The sequence below is a fragment of the Muntiacus reevesi genome, chromosome 18, assembly GCF_963930625.1.
Source record: "Muntiacus reevesi chromosome 18, mMunRee1.1, whole genome shotgun sequence".
In the NCBI taxonomy this organism is placed as follows: Eukaryota; Metazoa; Chordata; class Mammalia; order Artiodactyla; family Cervidae; genus Muntiacus; species Muntiacus reevesi.
This window is the reverse complement of record NC_089266.1, coordinates 16,352,104-16,374,324: the sequence shown is the minus strand read 5'-3', so window position 1 is coordinate 16,374,324 and position 22,221 is coordinate 16,352,104. Positions and strand designations below refer to the sequence as shown.

At 33.6% G+C, this 22,221-nt stretch overlaps 1 protein-coding gene across 7 annotated transcripts in view; it reads right to left on the bottom strand.

Moving 5' to 3' along the window:
• Nucleotides 1-22,221, bottom strand: part of CDC27 (cell division cycle 27) — a 48,496-nt gene that overhangs the window by 1,359 nt on the left and 24,916 nt on the right. The window contains exons 5-18 of one of the 7 annotated variants that reach the window (XM_065908609.1): nt 20,209-20,306; nt 19,343-19,497; nt 19,026-19,237; nt 17,947-18,061; nt 15,554-15,687; nt 13,021-13,120; nt 11,893-12,100; nt 11,174-11,346; nt 8,812-8,964; nt 7,652-7,860; nt 4,778-4,895; nt 2,774-2,902; nt 1,662-1,736; nt 320-476 (exon numbers count right to left, since the gene is read on the bottom strand). In XM_065908609.1, the coding sequence (XP_065764681.1) occupies nt 320-476; nt 1,662-1,736; nt 2,774-2,902; nt 4,778-4,895; nt 7,652-7,860; nt 8,812-8,964; nt 11,174-11,346; nt 11,893-12,100; nt 13,021-13,120; nt 15,554-15,687; nt 17,947-18,061; nt 19,026-19,237; nt 19,343-19,497; nt 20,209-20,306 (2,036 nt within the window). The remainder of the gene's footprint in view (nt 1-319; nt 477-1,661; nt 1,737-2,773; nt 2,903-4,777; nt 4,896-7,651; nt 7,861-8,811; nt 8,965-11,173; nt 11,347-11,892; nt 12,101-13,020; nt 13,121-15,553; nt 15,688-17,946; nt 18,062-19,025; nt 19,238-19,342; nt 19,498-20,208; nt 20,307-22,221) is intronic. The other 6 variants (XM_065908613.1, XM_065908610.1, XM_065908611.1 and 3 more) reach the window with 6 other exon arrangements.

The following is a 22,221-nucleotide window of genomic DNA, read 5'->3' as shown; positions in this document are numbered from 1 at the left end:
TGAAGTTCAGGTAAAAATCAGCAATGGATTTGTCAAAATCACACAGCAAATTAGATTCAGAACTGAAACTAGTTACCTGGCTCCATATGCACACTGTTGTTATATTACCCTGTTCAATTTCCCTAAAATTTCATTTGGTATAAAAATCTACTGTTTAGAAATAAAATTCTTATGCAAAAGGCAGCTTTCTGAATATTCAAAAAATTTTCCACTTTATTCTGTGCCATAAAGAAGTATCTGTTTCCTCTGATATGGTGTTTCACTAGCTTTCTGGTTTGAATAATCACATGTAGACCTCAGTCATATTGATGATACTCACTAATCTGTTCTTCTTGGGTTATTGGCTCCTCATCATCTGGAAGGTAGCGTTTATCAATTGCCTCTTTAATCTGGTTATTGGCTCCCTTAGGATCTAAATCCATAGCCCAAGAGAAATTCATCAGGGCGAGGTGCGTTTGACCTAGCTTCTTGTAAACCTAGAAACAAACAGCAGCACTACATTTTCCATTAAGTTGTGAGCTTCGTCTATAAAATCCAAAACATTTTAAACTTAAGCCAGGTTCCTGATTGATGTGTTAGAAGTTCATCCTGAAGAGCAGGACATTTTCATCCTATAGAAGAATTCATACCAACTTTTGAGTTCCTTTTAATATATTCAGGTATTATTTTCAGAATTCCTTGCTTGTATCTCTCAGGTAGTGAGCTTCCAACACATCTCACTCTGTCTGGAACAATGACAGTGGACTATAAATTGCTTGATTAGTACTCATTTACACTGATTTTAAATGGAGTTATAACAACTCTCCCCCGATGGCTGAGTGGTAAAGAATCCACCTGCAACGTAGAAGTCACAGGAGACACGGGTTCGATCCCTGGGTCGGGAAGATTCCCCTGGAGGAGGAAATGGCAACCCACTCCAGTATTCTTGTCTGAAAAATCCCATGGACAGAGAAGCCTGGCTAGCTACAGTCCAAAGGTCACAAAGAGTCAGACACAACTGAGCGTGTGGTAACCACACATACAAAGCAACTCTCACCACTGTCCTTCATCCTCAGTTACTTTAACCAATTGGTTTCTGGGGACCCAGTGTGTAAAGTCCTGACTAGTCTTGCCTCTATTGGAGAAGGAAATGGCAACCCATTCCAGTACTCTTGCTTGGAGAATCCCAGGGATGGGGGAGCCTGGTGGGCTGCCGTCTATGGGGTCGCACAGAGTTGGACACAACTGAAGTGACTTAGCAGTATCAGCAGCAGTCTTGCTTCAGAAATTCTGCAAGCCATTTTTTTGAACTAAGACAACACTGTGGTATTATTTTTCTTCTTTTGGGAGACGTTTGAGTATTTTATTGATAACTGGAAACTAAGGGCTTTCCTTGAGGTAGTCTCAATTATGAACTCAATATCAGTCACTGGGCTGCAAGTGCTGATACACTGCCAAACTACCGAAGGATGACAGGGTGTGCGCTCCTGCTTCTCCATTAGGATATCTATCACCTTCTTACCTGTTAATAAAAACTAAATCCATGATTTATTTCCAGAGTATATAGTTCAGAAATCTAGTTGAATTTGCTCAATAGATGGTGCACAATAAAACATTATATTTATTTTTCAAAAGTTAGTATCTGTTATGATAGAGTTTAGAACAAGGGCCCCAATCTTTACCTTTCCTATTAAGAAGTAAACGAGGGATTCTTTGGGAACAATTTGTTTCAATTCTTCAAGTTCTTGTAAAGCAGACTGAAAAAAGCAAAGAAAAACACAGTAGCAAAATTTTTACAGTTCTGACTAAGCAAGCGATTTTATTTAATTTCCCAAATCATCTTAACTAAACCCTATTAGATCTTAATCAAAGTACTACCTTGCTTCATTAATCTTTGTGAAAATGCAAGAAAAATACTTATTACAACAAGAAGAAATGGCAGGAATTCACTCAAATTCACTAAAAACATACACAATTCTTAACACATTTTGATTTTCATTTCGGAGGCAAGACACTGCAGCAGCAGTCAGTAACTTTTCTTATGCCCCCTTTCTAACCTACACCTAAATCATGTATCAAAGTAAGCCTGATAATCTGGCTGAGCCCCAAGCAGGTACTCAAAAATGACTATAACCATTTTGGCCTGGACAATGGGTCAGATTAGAACATGGGTTTCTTGAAGCAATATAGGCTTGATTTACATGGCATTCCTGGTAGGTGAGGTGGCTTATGCCTTTAAGATTAATAAACAAAATCCTTCAACTTGAAGAACCTGACCACATATCAGATTAAAGAAAAACTTTTAAAATTTTTGTACAAAGAAGCAAAAACAGGAAAACAAATGCTGAATTACAATTACAGTAAACTTCAAAGAGCAAGTTAAAAATTGTTAAATGCTTATTAGATTTAAAGGACATTGTAAAAGGTAGAACAGTAAGATTAGACATCCACTTCTTCATAAATCAAAGCAAGACTTCATGGGGTCACAAAGAGTTGGACACAACTGAGTGATTAACTCTCCCTCTAGGGGAGTACTAGATGGTAAGCTATTCAAAGGCAGGAAATATGGTTGCTTCATTTGCCACTATATTCCTGGTGTCTGACCCATCCTTCCTGTGAGTATTTCATGAATATAGGCAAAAAAAGAAATAGCTTTTAAAAATGGGGAAATAAACTATTTAAGATGAAAATTCATGTATAAATAACTTTTAGTTTATTTAAAAAGTGGCAAAGCTTAAATAGTACTATGCTGAAGACTGTTAAGATACGTATACATTATATACATATATCTTACCTTATATTTTTCATTTGCAAATAAAACTGAGGCTCTGTGAAATTTGCATAGAGGGTTCTTAGGATCAATAACAATGGCTTTGTTTAGGGTATCCAAAGCCTTCTCAGATTTTTTCAGTGCATGCTGAACCTATAAGAAATAAAGATCCTATTAATGTTTCCTTTTGATATTTATGAGGAAAGGTAAAAACCAAATAGTGTGACTCAAAAACAACACAGCTCCCAATTCACCATTACTCTCCATAATGATAATCAAGATTCTATCTTTAGAGTAGATATTTGGTTACCTTTAAGCCTAAAAGACAAGAAAAACCTTAGTCTTTCTTCACAAGAAAATCTGTACTATTTTGTTAGATAATACATTTTAATACTTATTATGATCCTCTAAATATTAGACTTCTCAAAATTTTTCAAGAACCCCTAGAGGTTTTGGCTCTGAAACTTACCAATCTTGTTTTACTCAGAACAAGTACACTTTTACCTATTTTAGGAATTTGCTTTAAAAATAAATCTTCTGCTTTACATATCTGAAAACCATTGATCTGTAATTCTGGGTAGTAAGTAATTTATTTCAAATAAAAAAAAAACAAAAGCAAATCCAACCAAGTCTCATTATTTATTCATGTGTACTCACATTGCTATGTTCATTCTTAGATGAATTATATATTAAAAATAAATTTCAACAGGCTCAGAGACATAGAAAACAAACTGACAAAAGGGGAAAGGGGGGTGAAGGAGGAATAAATTAGGAATTTAGGATTAAAAGATACAGACAATTATATACAAAATACATGAACAATAAGGACCTACTATATAGCACAGGGAACTATATTCAATATCTCATAATAACCTATAATGGGAAAGAAATCTGAAAATGAATATATATGTATATATAACTGAATCACCTTGCTGAAACTCTGAAACTAACACAACACTGTAAATCAACTATACTCAAAAAGACAAAAAAAAAAAAAACTAGGGAAACTGTAGCAGAGAAGTAACCTTTCCAGTTCTTAGAACCCACAGATTACACAATGCTTGACTATGGCCTTTGAGAAAGCCTGCTTTGAAAATGTTCAACTTCACTAAAAGGTAGCAAGAGATACTCAAGTTTGGTTTAAGTAAAGTGACGGAAAAAAAATCTTTGATGTATTTTCCCTATATCTTTTGTACAGTATCTAACTGTAAAAGTTACCGTGTCAATTCTTAAGAAAATCATTATAAAGAGCTAGAATTCTGCCCCCAAAATGAAAAGCGAAATTCCAAACTCATATCATTTTCCTTATACTGTATGCTTCTTCCCACAAAAGTCAAACTTGCAAAGAGAAAGAAAAGAGGGAGGAAAAGAGGGAGAGAGGAGAAAGGTGAAAGGACAAGAACAAGAATTTAAAAAACGTTCCCCCCCAAAAAAAGTTCCAAGCTTTCAGAGAAATTAGTAAATAAGATTTTAAATAACAAACATACAAAAACAAAACAAAACAAACAAAACAAACATACCCGTTCTCTTATCCTATCAAAGTACAACTTATTATCACATACAGTAAAAAAAAAATATAAACATAAAATTGACCGTTCTCACCACTTTATAAGAATTTTAATTAGTTCTGACATATCTATACCACTCAGAGGCTAAAATACAGGCAATCATTTGCCTTAAATTATTAATTACTTAATTTAGGAGCTAAATATTAACATGGAAAACTGCTTTCAAAAATATCAAGTATCTCATATGAATACTATAATAACCCTATGAGCTAGGCAAGATGGTATTATTTGTCATTCACAATATAGAAGCTCAGAGAAATTAAGTAACTTGCCCAAGCAATGAGGGTACTCCAGTGATTTCTCTTTATGCCAAGCAAAAAGGTGATATTTTTGGCTGTAAAAGAATCCAGGATATTGTTTCAAGAATAACAATAACAAAAAACCCCAATTTTCATTACAGCAATTAAGCCAATAACACTCCAAAAGGGATTAGCTGAACAATACTTAGAAAGCTACTTACTACTCCAATGTGGCAAAGCAAAACTGAACTTTGAGGGTTGATGTCAAGTGCTTTCTGGAAATGCATTTCTGCAAGGCTGAATTTTTCTTGCTTGTAATAAATCATTCCTAAACCATACCTGAGAGTTTAAAATAAAATACAATTTTAAGGATGTGAAATGCTAATTTAGTTTAACTAATAAAGGGATATGTATGGAATGTGGCATTTTAATAAACCAGTAGAAAAATACTGATGGTCTTAGGGTAGGCAAAATCTGTCATCATAAAAAACTGCCCAAGTGTTTTAGACAAGTCACTTTTATAAGTAAAAACAGTCCAGTCAATCAATCAATCAATCAAATAAAACTATAATAACTAGAAAAAAAGAAACCACATCCTTAGATCTACCACTACAATCTAGATTTAATAGCTAATTTTTACTGAGCGATTATCATGTGTCTGCCGATAATTAAATTCTTTGTTTGATTTACTTTATTTAATCCTAGATGGAACCAAGGAGATAGGTAGGCAAAGAATCAGCCTGCAATATAGGAGCTGCAAGAGACCTAGGGTTGATCGCTGGGTTAGAAAGATCCCCCGGAGGAGGAAATGGCAATCCACTCTAGTATTTTTGTCTGGAAAACTCATGGACAGAGGAGACTGGTGGGCTACATACAGTCCATGGGGTAGTGAAGAGTCAGACATGACTCAGTGACTAAACACACACACAAGGATTCTATTCAGATCCTCCCTTGATGATTCTAGACCCTAAACTCCTAATAATGCTACTCCCATATTATTTGTCCAAATGCATATATATTTTATACTATGATTAAAGTATGCATAGTTCATGGTCTGCTTCCCCTCCCCCTACTCACGGTATCAAAAATATGCTCCTATAGCTTTCAAAACTTATAGACTTCAAAATTATAATTTTTAAAGGCTTCATGTAGACAATCAAAATTAACACATTTTAAAGACTATGCAACAGTATATTAAGTTGATACACAGGTATGTTTTCTGAATTTTCAAAACATCAAATATATTGTGACCGATTTACATTAAGGATCCCTCTGGGTGAAACTAGATAATAATGAAGGGGAATAATCAACAAATGATTAAGAAAAAAGCACAACAGTATACTGTTTATTATTATAATTGTGTTAGAGGTCAAGAAAAGGTATGAAAAGTTCTGCGCTAATAATGGTGAAAATGGAGATAACTAAAGAAAGACTACTCACCTTGGAGTTGGAAAAACAAATTTGCTTAGTTTAGTTAAATACTTACTGTTACCTGAATAACTCAATATTGAAAGTCTTTCCAGTAAAAGCTTGCTAGTCTGAATATACCTCCTTTTCTCTAATTGCAACAATTATTTTTATAACAATTTTGATATGGTAAATTTTGTTAAGAATGCAACTACTGAAATATGGCAGAACAGATAACTACACGTTTAAGAAACAACTCAAGTCCTATTAAGAACAGAGCTCTGATGGATGAAACTGGAGCCCATTATACAGAGTGAAGTAAGCCAGAAAGATAAAAGAACATTACAGCATACTAACACATATATATGGAATTTAGAAAGATGGTAATGATAACCCTATATGCAAAACAGAAAAAGAGACACAGATGTACAGAACAGACTTTTTAAGACTCTGTGGGAGAAGGCGAGGGTGGGATGTTTCCAGAGAACAGCATTGAAACATGTATATTATCTATAGTGAAACAGATCACCAGCCCAGGTTGGATGCATAAGACAAGTGCTTGGGCCTGGTGCACTGGGAAGACCCAGAGGGATCGTGAAGAGAGGGAGTGGGAGGGGAGATCGGGATGGGGAATACATGTAAATCCATGGCTGACTCATGTCAATGTATCACAAAACCCACTACAATTTGTAAAGTAATTAGCCTCCAACTAATAAAAATAAATGAAAAAAAAAAAAAAGAAAGCTGTGGTACATATACACAATGGAATATTACTCAGCCATTAAAAAGAATTCATTTGAATCAGTTCTAATGAGATGGATGAAACTGGAGCCCATTATACAGAGTGAAGTAAGCCAGAAAGATTAAAAAAAAAAAAAAGAACTGAGTTCTGAAAATAGCACAGAGAACTTTATGTGAATGTTGGCAAGGTTGACTGTTTAATTGGTCAGCAGAAGCTAGTACTCATCAGGCCATCTTTCAGGCAATGTAACAACTTAGAAATAAGATAAAATTCATTAAAGAACACATATACAAATCAAAAATATATTTCAGTAATCTAGTGCTTCAGATTTAGAAACTGCTATAATGATTAACCCAATCATTAATAGATTAACCTTCCTATTCATCTCCTTACTCACAAGTATAAAAAAGCAAAACAGGTATAACTTAAACTGGAACATTCTTGATAAACTTAATAAACTAGAACTAATACTTAATAAATCTGCCAAAGAGCAACAACTAATGGATAGTTTTCTATGTTTATTTTCTATCTTCCAAAAGGTAACAGAAATTACCTATTGGATAATAGAAAAGAAGAATTATACTGTTATTATAATTATGATAGAGAAAAGTATACTGTTCTTCTCCACAGTCCCAACCATTCTCTATTTTCATCACCATTTTAGTGCTCTAACAAAAAGTAACAAATCAAAGTAACAATACCAGATATTAATACTTGCAAAAGTTTAGTAGGAGAAAAAGTAGAAACTTCAATATAAGCATCTGGAATTCTATTGGCATTAGTTAAGAGTTTGTTAAAGATATAAATTTCACATAAAAAACCACTTAGGTTAGAAGCTACCAACCAGTATGTACCATTCTTCAAATTCATGACAACAAAGAAATAATCTCACAAGAAAAATTACTGGGTACCAGCCCCATTAATAAGGCATTGTCTTTGCACTTACCATGCATTATAATGTCTAGGATTGACTCTGATAGCATTTCGAAAACAAGCTAATGCTTTGTCTAATTCTTCAGTTAACACAAACTCGTGCCCTAATAGAGTATAGGCATAAGCATAATTTGGATCAACCTGGATAGCTCTCTGGAAGAATTTAATTGCAATATCATGTTCCCGCTGCAAACTGAAACAGTTCCCTGCAGCACACCAGGCCTTTAAAAAAAAAAAAAAGGAAACAAAAACCAAATGCATAATTAAAATTTTGACTTATTTTTTTCTAACAAAAGCAATCTATGACTAAAATGAAGACTCAGATCTTACATAGAACAGAAAGACAACAACTGAAGAGCTTTAATATAGTAATATATAATTATATTTTAATATAATAATCCTCATTATTCAAGGATTCCATATTTGCAAATCTACTTCCTAAAATTAACTTGTAAAACCAAAATCAATACTTGCAGTGCTTTGGTGATCATTGGTGGACCCACGTGTGATATGTGTGTGTATATTTCTCCTAGGAGTAATGGTTCAGTACTTGTCAATTTAGTGTCCATGGAAACTATAGACGTAACTACCAGGAATAATGAGAACTGACTCATAAATTCTAAGCTTAAATATGTTACAAAAGGGCCACTAAATATTCTTGAGATGCAAGGAAATAAAACCCTTATAGGACTGAAACATGTAAATAAACTGCTTATGCCTTAAAATGACAGTGAAAATTATTATTTTAATTTAAAATGAGCACGTTAAAAATCTCTATTCTGTTTAATGAACTGTACTCTTGGTGACAACAGCAAGTATAACCAAATCTTCATTAATCCTGAATGAAATATATGCTTTAAGATTTTTCTATTTGTGAATCTGTACCACATACTCTAGGATTTCTCCTTCTGAGTCTTGGCCTATAGAGAAGAATGCCAAAATAAGCGTGGGCGAAACTAAATTAATGATTTGGGTCATTCTCATTTGGGAAAGACAATCAAAAAATAGTTGCAGGGATTTCCCTGATGATCCAGTGGTTAGGACTCCTCACTGTTACTGTCGAGGGCCTGGGTTCAATCCCTGGTTGGGGAACTAAAATCCCACAAGCCACAATGATGCAGCAAAAAAAAGAAAAGAAAAAAAAATATGAACTAAGTGCTTCAGTTAATTTACCTCTGGTGAATTTTTATCCATATCTGTTAAGTCTTTTGAAAGAACTGAAAGAGCAACATCCTTCTGAAGATGCCAAAGTGTTGTAGAGTAGATCTCCATGCCTTCAACTCTGTAATTTTCAATTCTCCTAACTTCTGAGAATATTCTTTCAGCCTGAAATACAAAAATCAGTAAGAGGAAAACAAGTTGATACAATTTATATATATATATACTGGGAGAGTGATGGGCACTGTTATAGGACCTAAATGCTGCCTTATTTTACACGTGAATTTTATGTGAATTAGCACCAACAGATGGCCAAACTGAGTAACCTTCTATGGTAGGCCAAATGATACAATCATATTCATACTTAACCTAGTTTTTATACACAAGTCATGGAAGGAACATAAATTCGGGGGTGGGGGGGGGCGGGCGGGAGATTGTTTCCACCAAAAAGAAAGAAGAAAGATCTAGACAAATTAAAAAAAAAGTCAATTACTTTATCTTAAAAAACACTATTCCAAGTTTTTATAACAGCTTTATAGAATAACTCTCCGGCAAGGTGAGAGAGATGAGTGACCTGTGCAATAGAAAACCTATTTCTGTACATTTATTAAGAGGTAAAGTTGACTAGTTGAGGGGAAAAATAGGCGTGGGTGGCTGCCAACCCTATGGCACCTGGAGCCCTGCGCGTTCATCAGCGTCGCACCTGCTGAAGCACAGGCCCTGCCTCATCCACACCCGTGTGCTTCTGCAGCGCCCTGACTTCAGGGCCCCTCCTCAGCCTCCGGGTCACAATTCTCCCCTTACCACACTCACAGCTTCCAGACTCTGCTTCTCGCCCCGGAAGCTGGAGACTTTGGGCTCCATGAAATCAGTTAGCTCCCCAGTTTACCAATTCGTTAAAAATTCTGAAAGTCAAACTTAGTTTTGAATAAGGAATATCAGGTCTATTTTTAATGAAATGAAGATGACAAGGAAATAGCATTCATAAAACTAGAAAAATAGGAATGCTTAGATATGGCCGTAAGAATAGGAATTTTTATGATATGGCCATACACCATCTAGAATTAGCTTAGATTTGTGACTCCTCTAAATTCCTTAAAAGTTATACAGATAAGTTTTTCATTTTTTCAAACACACACTGGTTAAAAGAAAACAGACCTAACCACCTGTCCAATACAGGTTTTAGAAACCTGGTTTAAAATTTTTCAGAATCTATTCTTTTCTCTGAAAAATGATTATGCCACAGACAAAAAGGAATATTGGAACAACACAAAAAATTAAGTTGAAACAAAGATTTCCTTTAAATATCTGGCTCTACATCTGGTCTACGATTAGGGGTAACGAAAAAATTCATGTTAAGAACCCATGAAACAAATAATTTTGAAAAGGCTTGCCAAACCCCACTTCTACCTAGGTACCAATTAAAAAAAAAAACAATCCAGCAATGAAAAGGCTGTCTACAACTCTTTTTTCTTTATTACTCAAAATTATAAGAATGGGTATCTTTTGGATTTATTCTTCACCTGGAAGAATACTACACCCCTAGAGCTCTGCATGGCTCTTTAAAGCAGCAAAAATCTTCTTTCTCTAAGCATGTTTTTTTAAAAAAAATAGCACCATACCCCACTGTCCCCCAATCTCCTTACCACGCTTCATTTTTCCTTCATATGACTTATTGCTATGTGTCCTTATACATTTATTGGCTTATAATTTCTCTTACTAGAAAAGGGGCTTCCCAGGTTGCACTAGTGGTGAAGAACCACTTGAATTCTTTGGGATTACTTGAGATAGGTTTCTTAAAGCTTTTTCTAATTTAAGTTTAGAGGTGGGGGAGGAAGTGCTTTGAAAGAAGAACTGGGGCGTAAATTAGAATTTTCCTTGGCTTTAGGTTAATCATCCTCTCCTTTCCTGATTTAAACAGATAACTTAAGCAACAAATATAATTAAAATTAAAATGATAAAACCTCACAATAAGAACATTATATCCTCAATTACTTACAACTTTCTTCATTGTATTAATTTTATAAAACATACTAAGTGCCAAAAATTCATCCCAGTAAGCTCTTTATATAGTATAAAAATTTTGATTATAAACGTCTATTACATGGTAAATACATATTTTCAGATCCAAGTAAGTAGAGTACAAATGTCCCATCTAAGAATGACTTCGATTCTCTACAAATCTATCTCAAGTAATCCCAAAGAATTCAAATTACCCTTAACATAAGAAAGAACTGCACTGATAAGTTATTAATATTGACAAAATAAAGACATTATATAATAAATATTGACCCTTTAGATCTAGCCTTCTCAAACATAATTTTAATTAAATTTAAATTATCTCTAGAAAGGTATATGTAACTTTTTAAATACTTACTTGCATGTACTCTGAAAGTTCGAAATAGGCCCTTCCAATTTGGCACAGCACCCAACCAGTATTGTAGTGGTGAGAAGGTAGGTGGCTCAAGATATTAATAGCTTCTTTGCAGTTGTATGAACACAAAGCTAAATAACCTTTCCCCATTTCACGAAGAAGGCTCATCAAACCTTCTGGGAGAAAATAATGTAGTAAACAAAGGGAAAAAAACACAATAAAGCTGCCTGGTTTTCTAGGAAGGCTAATTAAAAAATATTTCATTAAACATCCCATCACTGGGCTTCTCTGGTGGCCCAGTGGAAAAGAATCTGCCTGCCAATTCAGGAGACACAGGTTCAATATCTGGTCCAGGAAGATCCCACATGCCGCAGAGCGACTAAGCCTGTGCACTACAACTACTGAACCTGAGCTCTGGAGCCTGGGAGCTGCACCAAATGAGCCCACAGACCCAGAGCCTGTGCTCCTAACAAGAGATGCCACAGCAACGAGAAGCCCGTGCACCACAACTAGAGCAGTCCCTGAGAAAAAGCCCACACAGCAGCAACGAAGACCCAGCACAGCCACAACTAAAAATGGATAAACAATAAAATGAATAAAAAAGAAAAAAAATTCCAACATCTATGCAGAAAAAAATGTTTCTTTAATGAACATAAATAAACTTACTTAAAACAAGTGAATAAAATAAAATATAAAGAAGATTTTACGCTTTCAAAACAGACCTGCTGCTGCTTTCTGTAGATTAAATGCCTGGATCTGAGGTGTAATTGTAGAGATTTTTCCTTCTGAAATGATTGAAGAATCTAATTTTGTGATTTCCAGGCTATCATTTATGTTAGGTTGAGTTATTCCTCCTTTATTAGTTTTACTTTTTGTTTTTCTATTTGGGATTTTAGGTGGAAACTTCATTTTTAATTTTTTGCTATTCTCCTGTAACAAGAAGGAAAATTCCATACTTGTTATACTCATGTATTTTAAACATCTATCTAACCCTCTTTCTCGAGTATTAGATATAAAATAAACATATGGTTTTGACTGATCTATATTTTTCTCAGAAGAAATTTTATAAAAACAAAAGTCTTCAAAGTCACTTAATTTGAAACGCAACAATTCTGAAAATAAATCATATTAACTAACTAGTATTTAAGGTACATTAGCTTTAGGCGTTTCTCTTTATTCAAAGTGTATCATTTTCATTTATTAATTAAAAATAAGAAAGTAAGGAGATACACTGAAATCTGTAAGGTATAAAACTGCTGATCTATATATGTCACAATTAAAGACTGTCTATAATATTTGTTAATGGATAAAGAAAATTTACCAAAGATATAAAACTCTCCAGTTGTCCAAAGACATGTGCAAAGAAAACAAAAAATTTTCATTCACTCTTCCCACAATCTTTCCCAATGGAAACATATGACATAGCCACAGTATACCATCAAATCCAGGAAACTGGAATTGGTGCAATACTAGCAACTAAAACTATAGATCTTACTTGGATTTCATCAGTTTTCACATGGACCTTTTAAAAAATTTCTCTGTGTCCAGTTCTGTGAAAATGTTACATGTATGGATTTATTTAGTCAACTACCACAATAAAGATTCAGGACTATTCTACCACTACAAAAAGAAATTCCTTTGTGCTATGCTATTAAAGTCACATCTTCCCCTCAGTCCTAACTCCTAGTAACTATTGATCTCCTCTCCATCTCTGTAATTTTGTAATTTTAACATTAAAAAAATTTTACATAGTCTCCTAATGTATTCATTAGAGAATGAGTCATCGATGAGCAGAAATTTCAGAGGAGGAAGTATTAAATAAATGTGACATACAGAAATTTTTAAATTACCTTGGTTGTAGAGCTGTCACTAGTAAAAAGTCGTGAACTTCTTCGAGGCAGTGCATTTGGGGGAGATGTGATAGTGGGGCTCAATACCTGAGGTGTTGTACTAAAAAAATTATAAAAGTAGACATTAAAAAAACCTCAGTTTATGATCATTAACTATTATTTCAAGTATATTAAAAATATGCATTCAACATGTTTGTATTCTAAAACTGATGAGATCAATCCTTTCCTCACCCCTCTATGAAAACTCATTTAAAGAACTATTCTTGCTACCATAAAATGATATAAATTATAGCATAGATCTTCTCTCTATTTGAAATTGCTAATTTGAACATAAAACAATCCACATAAACGTTCTGGGTCAATAAATAGTAAACACCTATAAACCAATTATCTTTAGTCCTTATTCGGAACTATAGCAAGTTAAAGAAAAAGAAAGCTGGACATAGTCTAAATGTGGGATATTTGCTAAATAAATATTACTAGAACAATTGATACCTGAGAAGTTATTACCCTGTAAGTTCAAACAGCCACATCAAGGGATTATTCTGCAGAATGAGAGAGGGGGACATGGACAGTAAAAGTATTTGAAGAAATAATGGCCAAAAATTAGCTAAATTTGATGTAAACTATCAACTAACAGATCCAAGGAACTTAATGAATTTGAAGCCCAAGAAAGGAGAAAACACAGTAGAGCATAATCAAATGGATTAATATCAATGATAAGGAAAAAATCTTAACAAGTCAAAGAAAAGAGACAGATTACATACACAGAAACAAAAATAAGGATGGCAAGAGGTTTATCAGAAACAATCCAAGCAAGAAGACAGGAGAGCAATATAAAGAAAAAAATCTGTCAATCAGAATTCCATACCATGAAAATATCAATCAGAAGTAAAAACAAAGGTGAAATTAAAACTTTCTTTTGAGCATACAAAGGCTGAAAACATTCATTACCAACAGACCTAGACTACAGGAAATGTTAATCACTCTGTAGAGTAAAATATATGACAATAGCATAGAGACTGAGAAGATGAGTAGGAAAATATACATTACAAGGTTTATACTCTTAAGTGACAGGGTACAGGATTACTTGAAGGTAGACTTTGATAAGTTAAAATATGTGATATAAACCCTAAAACAACCTCTAAAATGACAAGATAAAGAGTAATTGTTAATAAAGCAATGCTATGGGTTGAACTCTGTCTTTCAAAGGAATATGATGAAGTCCTAACCTCCAGTACTGTTAATGTGAACTTTTTGGGAAATATGGTAAACTTTGGTAAACTTTTTGGGAAATATGGGAAAAACTTTTGCGGATGTAATTAAGTTAAGATGAGGTCATCAGGGTGGGCGCTAATTCAATATGACAGATGTCCTAATAAGAAAAAGGAAATTTGAATACAGAGGCACACAGGGAAGATGGCTACTTGGAGACAGAGGGAAATACTGAGTTGCCTACTATAAAATAAGGAATGCCTGGGGCAACCAGAAGCTGGAAGAGATAAGGATCCTCCCCTAGTGACTTCAGAGGAAGGATGGCCCTAGTGATACCTTGATTTCAGATAGAACTGTGAGTAAATAAATTTCTGTTGTTTTAAGCCACCCAGCTTGTGGTTCTTTGCTAGGACAGTTGTTAGAAACTAAAACGGGCAATAAAGAAGGTACAGTGGTGCACATCAACTCTACAACAACTAAGAAAAGAAGATAAAATGGAATTAGTAATACAAAGAAGACAAAATTAATGTAATTCATGTGTATTACAGTTAGTATATTTGTTTAAATAAAATGCATAATTCAGTAAATTATGTTTATATATTCTTGAAGACTAACATATATTTGGCCTATTAATGTGCTCTGTAGGAGGCTCAGGTTCCTTATCACTGAGCCCTAGGCAATCACTGCCACCTACCTGAGAGCTGGCACTCATAATGAGATTTACCACCCAGGTATTTTAGACATATTGAAGCCTTTTATATAGTCTAGGTATATGCACACGTGTACCTATTTTAAGACTTATGGTACATGTTCACTATTTTAGGAGGTAAAGTTGTAGCTTTCTCTTAATATATTAGCTATAATTTATTTTTGAGGCCTTGAATAGGAAGAGAAATCCTATTTAACACCATTCCTGTGTGGAAATGGAGTCGTCATTTGAAGATTTATTGGAAGAGTCATACTATGATATAGAAATGAATAATAGGGGAAGGGGAAAATAATCTATCTGTACTTGACCAGTGGAGAAGGTTACATTAAAAAAAAATTATTTTGGAGGAGTGCTAAGAATATCTAGTTTAAACAAACTCAAAAGGCAATTAGAATAAAAAGGTATTTTAGCTAACTCTTGTCTTGATTTGCATTGTAATACTCAAAAATTAAATTTGCTTTTTCATAAGTTGGAAATTTCAAATTTAACATATTCAAAATTTACAATAGTCATTCTAGAATTCTTGGAACAGTCAAAACCTGCCTAAACTGAAGAACTGTTTCGCAACAAGAAAAGTAAACAGTATCAAACAATGAGACCAGTAAATACCTCGTTTGTGGGCCAGAGCTTTGTGTCTGTGCAACAAGAACTGGAGTTACCTCTCGACTGTTTCCACTCTGCGAGAAGACAGACTTTGTTCCAGCTTGGCCGATTCTGGCAACAGACTGTAAAACACAAAAAGTCTAAAGTTTGTGAATTATAAATTGCATTCTGAGTGGTAAAAGACATCATGATGTACCCATCTACATTTCCCATTGGGAAGATTTCATATTATATATTGCCTGTCATCTGAAAACACAAACTATTAATGTCATTAGTGATGTCATTTTAGGTTAATTAATTATTGTTATATTAGAATGAACATCATCCTATTTCCTCATATTAAGCTCAGTATTTTTATCCTTATACTATCCTTTTATCTTTTGACTTTAGTTATCAAGGAAAGGCTTAAGATTTCTAGAAGCCATTTATTATGTAACTTTCCCAGTTGGGGCTAAGTGCTAAAAAATTTTAAGACAACTACTATTCTCAAGATTTATGATCTAACTTAGTATACATAAAAAATAATACAGTAAGATTTTATATCCCTTCTTTGGCACTTAATAAAGACAGTCTTAGAGTAATTCAGATTAGTAGATTAAAAAAAAAATCACTGGGTTATTTTCCAAATTCTAAAATATTGCACTGAATTAGTATTTCTTTTTGATGTGTTCAATCTTCTGAACTGTGCTTGCCCCTTCTCTCTTCTCTAATTTATCACCTTATTTCTGTTTATTTTCATCACTTAACTTTTTTATACAGTGATCTCTGTGTCAGTAGATACTGAAAAAAACATTTTACTACCAAATAAATTTCTCCCAAAATTAGTTACTGTGATAGTCACTGTATATAATTCTGAAATTACACATTATAAATAATTACTAATAATTACTTTCTCACCATATATAAAAGTCTTATTTTGGCTTCTCAACATTTAACATCATTGATCATGCCCACCCACCTCGCCCTTCTGAAACTTTGTGTAATTTCTAAAATATTTAGCATAGTATCTTGATTATTTGTTCTACCACTTCATTTGTTGGCCCCTCTTTCTTCTTCCATTGTTTTAAATTAAGTTACTTAGCAATTCTCTCTTTCTCTAGGAAAGCATGGTCATTTTAACCCTTTAATTATTATATCTATCACTTGGTCGTATTCTTTCCTCTATAACTAACTATCCACTGAATATTTTCACCTATTTTCTGGTCCTTCCTTATTTAACAAAGAACTATCTGCTGAACTCACTACTTGGTTTGATATTTTTAGGTGATCCTGCAGGCAGATCTGGAAGTGTAGCTTTTCCAGGAATGTCTTGTAATAGAGTAAAGAACAGAGGCAGAAAGAAGAGGCTCAGACTGGGCAGTGAAATCGCATGTGCATTCACTGCCTAACTTGTCCTTAATCACTCTGACTCATGGTTTTGGCCTACTTCCCCTGGCATGCTAACCCCTGTCCTACTATGCCTTCTTCTAACGGTAATAAACTAATTTCTACATATATATGTCACTCTCATAATAATACAACAGCAGGTAGTTGCCAACTTTTTAAAAATCCAGTTTAAAACACAATCCCCATATTAAATACTTTTAGTCCACGTTTACCACTCTTGGGAGTTCCTATTATCACTTATTAAGAAGCTATCATATAAAAAAACTTTGCTAAAGTTCAGGAGTAAAGAGTAAAAACAAAACAAGAAGAAACATGTTTCTCTGAGGGTAAAAGGGCTATCTCAGTCATTCGCATACCAGTATGACTCATTTAGCTTTCATTTCTTAAATATCCATTACGCACAACAACAGGCATTTACATATATAACCTAATTTAATTCTCACTTAAGATACCCTGCACCACAGATATGTTTTAAATAAACCTCACTTTGGCCTCTACTGCCACAGACAGTAAAAGAACATTATAAAATGAGTCACAGTTGCAATGCAGTCTTGTTCCAGTATTTACTATAAAGATACTATGAAATATTTTTCATTTTACTACACTTTTACTCCACACCTGAGTATCCACCATAAAAATTTTATTATCACAAAGAGCTAGCTTTATGTGAGTCATCTTTTTTCATGTTAATATTAGTACAACTAAAAAACAAATATACTGCTGGGGACAAGCAAAAATCATGGCAGGTATAATTTCCATTATTTACATTCAAAGTGATCATCTTAATTTTGTTTTTTAAAAAAAGGAACTTAAAAGTAAAAATCTGAATATGCTTAATTAGCTATATGCTGAAATAAACTACATTTGTGAGTTACAAACTTACGTGGTCAAAAGAGCAACCAGCTTTGTGTCTCTTACTATAACCAGGAGGCTATGATAATGATGACCTTCTTTTACATTTAGATAACTTCTCTAAGGCAACAGCAATTCACTGTATTTTACATGGAAAATACCTTTTTTGAAGGGGCTCCGGTGGGTGGCACGTCAATTACAGAAGATGTATTAGTGTAGTTTTGTAAATAGGATCCATCTCCAGGACTTGGGGTTTCTAATGGCAAAATCCCAAAACTGAGAAGAGGTTGAAATCAAGGTGTCAAAAAGTCATCAAGGCATATATAAAGCAGCAGTATACTTAAATTAGAAGGTCTAAAAGGAAGAGAATGGCAAATCAGTCTTGGGGGCATTGAGGATCTAAGGGGCAGATTAAAAATAAGCTGTGAATATAGACTATTCCACCCACCAAAACTAAAATTAAAAAAAAAAAATCAAATAAGGAACTAAACTGAGCAGTAACTATGAATCTCAGGAGATTTATTAGAAATAAAGAAGAGTAGCTTTGTAAAAGCTAAGATCCAAATTATCAAATTAGTTCAAATTCTTGGAATTTATGTGATTTAGACATTATTACAGAGAAAATGTCTTTAGAGACCAATGAAGGCATCTGTGGAATCAATGAGTTTTGTAATCTAATGGTCACACTATTTAAGTAATTCCCTGGCCCTGGTACCCAATTCACAGTCTAGAAAAGTTCTACCATATAATTTTTTATTTTGATTCTTTTGGAAATGCATCCTCTGGCCTGGGTTCAAGTATTTATACACACAAATATTTCTAAAAATTTTCACAAAACATTTCATATACAGGTGTCAATCCTTTCCCATTTTGGAATATAGCACTTTAACCATTGCTATCACTGATTATAAGCATCCCAACATTTTAAGAGGTTCATTGCTATTCATTGATGCATAGTCATAAACAGAGTATCTTTTAACGCATACAACAGCTTAATTAGGAATGCTTACGTTTAAAAATTTTCTCCAACACTTAATATGAAATTCTTATCACAAATACTGTATTTCTACTACTTCATCTTCTGAAAATGGAATAGACTCATTACTGACTTATTAAATATCTCTATTTCCATAATGATTTAGAAGTTGCTGTTCATATTAATTTATGTCACTAATATAGGAATTACTCTAAGATCATTTAATATTACAGCACATTTTAAAGTATCTTTTATTTGTCTTACCTTGGGGTTAATGGGCTAAGAGCAGCTGGTCCTCCTAATAAACTTCGACCAGTTTTTGGTTTATTTTGAACCTGTTTAGATAATATGGAAGTTCCTGTTCCAAGAGGGACAGAATCTGGTGAAATTACAGCCGAATCAATATAAGACACTGAAGAATCTGTATTCAACGAGTACTTTGAATTGGAAGATTCTAAATTCAGTCTGTTTAATTCCTGAAACAGAAAATTTCTACCATGTCATTTACAATACATTATTTAGCTCAGATCACTGTTTTTCATTTTCACAATATTTTTAACACTAGTGTATAATACACTTACAATTGTGTCCTGGGGTGTTTCTGTAAGAACTGTCTCAGGCTGTCTGTGAGATAAACTATGATTAGATACTAGTGTTGTGCAAGAGTTGGGCAGACAGCTGCTAAAGTTCTGTAAAGATGTTAATTTAAATGTTTGGTCAGGATCTGGCTTTTCACCTGTGAAGGGGGAAAAAAAACATTTGCTTCTGAGGAAATGAAGGTTAAATTAAAAAAAAAAATGCATAAGCATTTTTAAAGTTCTATTTCAGTGAATCAGATTTATCTCCCAAAAACTCATCCATCAGTGTACTGTGAGAGTGTACACCAAAGATAAAGCTGTACATTTAGGAAATAAATTAAACCACAATGAAACTGACTTTAAATATAATAAATCACAGGAAAGTACAGGTTTCTGTGTTTTAAAAGAGAAAGCAACTAGACCTCATTTTGCTCAAGGTAAGGAATGAGGGTGGAGAGGTGAAACCTTCTAGAAATCAACGTAAAATTTTAAGCACTTACATGTATATTGACACAACATTTAAAAATGATCCTTCATGCCTCCTAAAGCATATATACTGTGACAACTCCCCACCCCATATTATCCAGGTCTCTGGGTATTCTATTAATTTCTTTTCTTATCCAGAATGCTATTTTGGCTAACTTTATACTCACGACACAACTCATTCCTTGAGGACACAAGAAAGGCCACATTATGCCTGAAACATGATTCTACCTTACTTCTTGTTCTCAAGTTTAAAAGCCTTTAGCTTTGAAAAATATTTGTCTTGTGGATATATAATTTGTATCACTTTGCAAAAATTAAACAAGGGGAAAAAAAAGCGAAGAAGAAATGGGAGAACCCTCCCCTAACCACCTCTACAAACTTACCTATTTCACATAATGATTCAAAGGGGGACCAGAGGAAAGGATTTAAACTAAGGCTCTTTTGGTAACATTCTGATCCTTTGGCAAGCCGATCTGTCTTGCTGTAAAGACAAACAGATAGATCAGACGAGCTATAAAACCTAAAACATCTATTACAAAGAAAATTTGTTATAGAAAATTAGGTAAATCTTATGTAAGTTCTGTGCATTCTCTTCTAAATTCTTCCTTAAATGATCAATTTCTCCTTCTTACCATCCTCCAATCTCTATTATTTAGGGTATTTCAAGTCAAACGTCAGGTGAAAGCAAATAGAACATGAATTGAAAGGCATGTTAACAAAACAAACAAGCTATCATTGCTTTCTTAGATACTATAATTGCTTTTCATTTCCTTTTGGACATTATAGTTAATGAGGAGATAAGGGAAACACGCAAATATTTCAGTCTTATTCTTGATTTTAAATATAAATCCCAGTGGTAATTTTGAAAGTGACTTAAATGCTTTTTTTCTTAAGTGCTTTAAATATAGCATATTTAAATGAGAAGATATTTTAACAAAGTACAGGTGGCAGCTCTTAACAAAAAGGAAAATTCATGTTTATTTCTAAATTGGTTATATAAAGGCTTACATTAAAAACATGGACAACATTCTTAGGACCCTTTATACTTGAAACAATCTAGAAATTATTAGAACAGCATTGTGGCCTCCCTAGCTTTTAAATGTGAGAGAAGATGAGGTTGAGGGTTAGTAAGACTTGTAGAGCTTTCCAAGGAAAAAAATTAAGATACAGCAATTTCTCCAAAACCCCGAGGTTTTATAAAGGACCAGATGGCACTGAACTAAGATTTTCAAAACAACCCTCAAATGAAACTATCAGTTAAAACACATAATCTGTTTATGTGCTGTCAGTATACATCAGAGAAATGAAAAAAAGATCCCCTTGGGGAACTAGATATTAATGTGCCTTACTTTCAAATTTTGCAAGTGAGTAGAAACTAGAATAAATGATGTAATAAAGACAAGAAAGTACCACTAGTTGAAGCTTATTTAGCTTCCCAGATTTGTCTAATTTGATCCAATAAACACATGGACACAGAAACAGGAAGGAGACAAACTTTCAGAAAATATAAGTTTTATCAAAGTCTGTATCTAAGGATTGCTTAGATGAAATTTCTTAAAGGAAAAATAATTGTAACAAGAATGATATATTCATTTACCATGTATAGCAGGGTAACTTAAAAACAGGAAACAAAGACATAAGAGTATTTTTGGAAGGTAAAAATTAGGAGTGGAAAGTGGAAAATGAATGCTTGGGAGCTTTTAATATATGTCCAGGAAAAGAAAAATACAGTGAAAACTCAATGTTTGAAGATTCTATCAAAACTAACATCTTATACAGCCCCTCACCATGTATGTAGCTAAGTATGGCTTGTCTATTTATCTTTCATGTGCTCTCTTACAATTGATTATAAGTTTTCTGAGAATAGAAAACTATATTTCTCATGATCTGATTAATAGACCATAAAATAAATGTAAAACAAAATGTCTACTAAGAAGATATTAGATACACACACACACACACACAGATAGATACTGGTATGTATAAATAATATAAAAGTTAATTGGGACAACTCAACACCAGAAAAATAAACAACCTAATCAAGAAGTGGGAAAAAGATCTAAACAGACATTTCTCCAAAGAAGACATACAGATGGCCAACAAACACATGAAAGATGCTCAACATCAGTCATTATTAGAGAAAGGCAAATCAAAACTACAATGAGATATCACTTCACACTGGTCAGAAAGGTCATCATCAAAAAGTCTACCAACAATAAATGCTGGAGAGGGTGTGGAGAAAAGGGACTGCTCTTGCACTGTTGGTGGGAATGTAAATTGATACATTAAATATAATTTAAAGGTAAACTGATACAGTCACTATGGAAGATGGTATGGAGATTCCTTTAAAAACTAGGAATAAAACCACCATATGACCCAGCAATCCCACTCCTAGG